The sequence below is a fragment of the Leuciscus leuciscus genome, assembly GCF_965113295.1.
Source record: "Leuciscus leuciscus genome assembly, chromosome: 8".
In the NCBI taxonomy this organism is placed as follows: Eukaryota; Metazoa; Chordata; class Actinopteri; order Cypriniformes; family Leuciscidae; genus Leuciscus; species Leuciscus leuciscus.
Window position 1 is genome coordinate 35407793 of NC_138732.1, and position 6000 is coordinate 35413792.

The window sequence follows — 6000 nt, forward strand, 5'->3', positions numbered from 1 at the left end:
TTGACAATTTCCCATTCATTTCCTATGGGGGTCATTTTGACCAAAGAGCAGAAGTGTGACGACCACTTAGCATGCTTGGATCATGACCTCAATATTTTTGTGTGTTCACATACCTAATACCATAAAAGTCACCTAGTTTCGTAACAATCCGATGAAGCTGTGATTTTTAAAAATTCAAAACAGATTTTTGTAATCTGAATTTATTAGTGTGTATGTGTATAAAAGTGTGTTTGTGTGTGTGTGTGTGTTTGTGGATGTGTCTGTTTTGCACTCTTGATGTTTTATAGATTCACCCCTTTACTGTTGTGTGCTTTTTTTCTGGATCGTGGCTGATTTGTAGATTGTACGCACAAAAAAACTCTGCATTTTCACATTTTTGCCAATTTCCCATTCATTTCCTATGGCGGGTCCATTTGGACCCGAAGGTCCTGAGTGTGACTATTTTTTTTACAACCACTTAGACTATTCAAATCCTGTCCCCAATTTTTTTGGGTGTTCATATACCAAGTACCAACAAAGTCACCAAATATCGGACCATTCCGATGAAGCTATGATTTTTAAAAAAAAAAATATTTAAACGCTTCGGGTCCATTTGGACCCGAAGGACCCCGAGAACTTGACCTTTATAGCCACCTCAGAAATGAGTGGCAATCTTATCGATCAACTAGGGATTGTGTTAACGGGATGTAGGCAAGCATATGAATTTTTTTATTTGGCCTTCATTTTTCATTCATGCAAATGAAAGAGTGTATTTATTTGTCTAGTGATTAGTCAGCCTGCAATGTCATTGCTGCTTGATCTTGTATACGCACATATATATTCAAGCGCGCATACCTATAGACTAAACACGTAATACGCATGTGCACGCCGTCAGTGTTTTCACAGGTTTGCGTTTTCAAAGCTTGTGTAGGTGTACACCCAGAGTGTGCACATATTTCTTGATATGTAGCTCCTACGATAACATGAAGAAATCCCCCAGAATATTTTCAACCAGTCGCACACAGGAACTTGGACATAGACTCGGCCAATCAATGACTTGCATGCTGGTACACTGGTGAATGAGAGGAGAGAAGGGGGCGGGACTAAAAAAAGTTTTGTAAAGAACAACAGAGAGGACGGCGGCGTCCGAAGAGGTCCCATGCTGACGGAGATTTCGGTATGATGATTTAGTAAATAACAGTTTAGCTCTTAGTTATTGCGTGCTACATGTTTTGGTCTGAGCTACGGAACAGTTACGGTTTGAGTGGCGTGTGTAAGAGCGGAAGACTCCACGCCATCATTACTGAAGATTCATCCATCGTCATATCATCAACAAGTATAGTTAGTGATGTTACGTCTGACACCGACGCTCCGAAGCTTGCTTCAAACTCGAACGGTCCTCGCAATGAACCACTGCTTCGGAGCTTGTATCATTACGTCACTAGTCACGTGAAAATGACTTCTGAAGCAAACACACTGCTTCACTCCTGTAGTGAACCACCTGACTGCTTTGACAGACGAATACAGTGTTGACAGGTTTGAAACCTGGCGGCTGTATTTCTTATAAAAGTGAAGCCAAACCATGGCAACACCGTGGGTTGTAGTTAGGGATGTAACGATGCACTCCGAGCCGGTTGAAAATCGATGAAAATGTGTGACGATTCGTGTCGGTTGAGATGTTAAACGAATCGCGATACATGTTTTAAACAGCAGGGGGCGCTGAAGCAGTAGCTTGACCGCTTTACAGACGCGATAGCAGCGAACAAGACATTCTCTGATAGCTTTAAACAGTAGCAAAAATGGCGGCGGCAAGTGTAGATGACGTTGATGTTGAGGATGCCCCAACCTCATTCAAATCGGAAGTGTGGCGGCATTTTGGCTTTCCGAAGACTAAAAATGAAAATGGTGAGGTGGTAACGGACAAAACAAAAACTGTGTGCAGATACTGCAAGAAGATGTTAATATACACCAATAGCACAACAAACATGATGCAGCATACAAACCGTCACCACAGTGAGAAGCTCCAGTCACCGCCGTCTGCACGTAAAAACCTGTTAGTGGGCCAAACCACATTGACCGGCGCATTTGCAGCCCCACTCGCGGCGACGAGTGCGAGAGCAAAGGAGATCACAAGGTGTATCGGTGTTTTCATGGCAAAAGATATGAGGCCGTTTTCTGTCGTAGAAAATGAAGGATTTAGACTACTCGTCAACAAATTGGAGCCCAAATACACCATCCCATCACGCCCCCACTTTAGCCAGACTGTCATGCCAGCGCTTTACAGGGAAACAAAATCTAAGGTAGTTGAGACCCTCAGAAAAGCATATAGTGTATCAATTACAACCGACGGCTGGACCTCCAGGGCTACCCAGAGTTATCTTACGGTCACAGCCCATGTGATAACCAGTGAGTGGGAGATGGTTAATTTTGTTCTCCAAACTCGAACATTGTTCGAAACACACACCGGAGCTAATATTGCTGAAGTTTTAAAATCAGCTGTGAGTGAATGGGGGCTTCAAAAGGCCAACCATGGAATTGCTGTGGTCACGGACAACGTGAGGAATATGGATGTTGCTGTCAGAGAGGCTGGGCTGGCCCCCCATGTCAGGTGTTTTGCCCACACTTTGAACTTAGCCAGCCAAGCGGGTTTGAGTGTGCCCCGTGCGAGCCGTTTGTTGGGCAGAGTGAGGCGTATTGCTGCCTTCTTTCACCGAAGCTCAACAGCCACAGCTGCGCTCGCAGCCAAACAGATACTACTGGAGCTTCCACCGCATAAGTTAATCATCGATGTCGCTACGCGCTGGAACAGCAGTCTGGATATGATCGAACGCTATCTCGAACAGCAAGCGGCTGTAACAGCAACTCTCCTGAGCAACGATGTTCGACGAAATGTCCGTGACATCGATACTTTGGATGGCTCAGACATCGGTGATGCGGAGGACATGGTGAAGCTTCTAAAGCCACTCAAAACGGCCACCACTGTGCTGTGTGACGAAAAAAACCCCACTGTGTCTCTCATTGTGCCCTTAAAGCATATGATCGAGCATAACATGGCATCCAACGAAGAAGATTCCCCCACTGTGAGCAACATAAAGAGAGCTATACTGAACAACCTTTACAACAGATACACTTCAGAGTACAACCACCTGCTGGAGTGCACAGCATTAGACCCCAGATTCCGGGCTCTGCCTCATCTAGAGAACGATCAACGCAATGATGTATTCCACAGACTGAAGGAGATAGCTGTACTGATGTTGCAGAACCAGGTATTGTATTTATTTTACTCTTTCTCTCAATTGTATTTATTTTACCCTTTCTATAAATTATTATTTTTTTAAATAATTTGTTTATTATTATGGCATATTTTTCTAAATGTGTTTCCAAATGTGTTCGTGTAAACTGAGTATTAATGATAGTCAAATTGATAGACAAATTATAACAAATGATATTAAAATCTTGCCTTTATAACAATGTGAAATGTTGTACTTGTTGTACTTAGATTTTACTTAGTCTTTTTATTTCTGCTATTCCTCTGTGCAGGATGAGGGCAAAGAAGGTGCCAGTGGTCACCCCCCTGCAGCAGAGCAGCCTCTTGACCTGACAGACAGAGCAGGAGCAGAGCTGAAACAACCTCCTTCCAAGAAAACAGCATTGGAAGATCTCCTTGGAGGGACTTTCGATGAACCAGTTGCACAGCACATCAGTCAGATTGATGCAGAAATTAATAAGTACAGAGCTGAAACATCCATTTCCCTCAATAGCTGTCCACTCAAGTGGTGGAAAGAGAATGCTAGGCTATACCCACTGCTATCCAGTATAGCAAAAGCATATCTCTCCACACCAGCCACCTCTGTCCCTAGTGAAAGGGTTTTTTCATCAGCAGGGGACATTGTGAATGTGCAGAGATCTCAGCTTCTGCCAGAGAATGTGGACATGCTGATATTTCTTAAAAAAAACATGTAAAAAAAAAAAAAGAAGAAGATTATAAGCTAGGAAAGAGCACCAGCAAAGCCTCAGTTTGTTTATATGAAAAGATAGATTTATTTTATTTGTATTTTATTTATTTTTGGGGATTTGTTTTAATATTTCAATTTAGTTTTGTTATTTGACAAAGATATTTCAGTTTCAGAAAGAAATGTGCAGCATTTTGCCTGAGTGAGAATGAAAGAATAAAAGGAAACTTTTTCATTTATCTTTCTTAAATCTCATTTTGTACAAAAAATCGTGAGAAAATCGTATCGTGAAACCAGTATCGTGAATCGTATCGCATCGCGAGTTCAGTGAATCGTTACATGCTTAGTTGTAGTAGTCGGTGTTTGGATTGGCGTTATTGTTGAGGAGAGTGGATTGAATTTATTTCAGTGTTGTGATGGAGCCAGCGAGAAAGAGAAGTCGTTCCCAAGTTTGGGAACACTTTAAACTTATTTCCCCGTTCTGCATACAAATATTTTTACAAATGTAGTGAATGATATGGAGCACTACAGTACAATGGATTGTTTTTACATCATATGTGCTTACATCTGCACACATCTGTTTAACTCTGCATTTACTGAATGAGCACTGTGCTGCTTCACACTGACTGCAATTTTAACAATTTTAACTTAAGCCAGTTTTATTTCTGTGTGAATGTTGTTAAACACATTTTAAACCAAATGATTTTCTTTCAATTGTTATTTTAAATTATCATTCATTTTTATTATTTGTGATTTTAAGGGCTTTTTTTCTCTTAGATTGTTTTCTCATTTCTGTGAATTTCTGTGTATGAAATGTGATATAAATATACTGTCTAAACTGTTTTTGTGTACTCCTGCATCATCTGTTCCATGCGAGAGGATATTCTCTAAAGCTGGTGAAATTGTTTAAAAAAAAGAAATCGCCTTTCACCAAAGACTGTGGAGAAAATAATATTTCTGAATAAAAACCATACCATTTAATGAACACTTTGTCTAAGCATTTTGCATGTACCCAAAGCACACCCTCTGCCACATTTTTTATTATTATTATTATTAATGAGAGAACATATGAAGATATGTTACATAAAAACATGCATCAAAGACAGACACTTCAAAAACCCTCTGCTACATTATACAAGTACAACCAGTTACACAAGCACATCCTTTTCAACATACAGAAATATCAGTCCCACCAGTTAACAAGTTATAGAGTTCTGCTTCCCACAGCTAAACAAGATAAAGCTTTCACACATGATACTGCCCTGCCAAAAAAAACCCTATAGAAACCATTACAGAAATTCTTGGTTTTCATGGGCTTTTTATTGGTTGTAATGGGAATTATAGTGGTCTCTGTGGGTCTCTACTGATATGTGTTGGGTTCTATTGGTGGGGGCATTAAATCCTAATGGAATATGTCCCAAACACACTACAAAAAAAAAAAAAAAAAAAAAATCTGTAGTGGTTTAAATGGTAAAAGGCAATGGTTCCTATTGGTATTTTAATAGAAACCATTAGAATTTCTGTGATGGTTTCCAACTTTTTTTTAAGCTGGTCTTATCTTCTGTACTTGTGTAAAGAAATAATTACACACACGCATCATGCTTAATGTTTTATTATCAAGGTGAACACATGAAATTCATCAGTATCTGTAAAATTCACCAACATAAATGAGTTTCACAGCACTAACACTGTTTCAGCTTTGATCGCCTCGGTAAACACGTAATAAACGGGGCGTTAACATATAGGCCTACTTGCATTTTATGGTTGTCAGCTTTGTTGCATTACATTTACTTCACCAGGAGATGGTGCTGCAATTTATATCTGAATGAAGCTTCGAGTAATGAACCATTTTCGACACAATTGTTGTATCAGAAAGCAATAATGCTTCGAAACGCTTCATTTGGCCATCACTAAGTATAGTTCGCATAGTGCGAGGCAAACGTTCTCGCTATGTAGTGCAAAGTGTTGATTATTTAGCTATACTAGCTCGTCGCCAACGTTGGAAGCTTGTCACGCAAGGGAAGGAAGACAACCAGCCAGTTCACAGCTATAGCCCGGGAAGTACCTG

General features: G+C 40.4%; 1 protein-coding gene across 1 annotated transcript; it reads left to right on the forward strand.

Moving 5' to 3' along the window:
- Window positions 1-644: 644 nt before the first annotated feature.
- Window positions 645-5787, forward strand: LOC309504501 (E3 SUMO-protein ligase ZBED1-like). Its single transcript, XM_082177646.1, has 2 exons — window positions 645-3245; window positions 3520-5787. Exons 1-2 carry the CDS (start codon window positions 1779-1781, stop codon window positions 3940-3942), a joined length of 1890 nt encoding a protein of 629 aa, XP_082033772.1. The 5' UTR covers window positions 645-1778; the 3' UTR covers window positions 3943-5787.
- The last annotated feature ends 213 nt before the right edge of the window (window positions 5788-6000 follow it).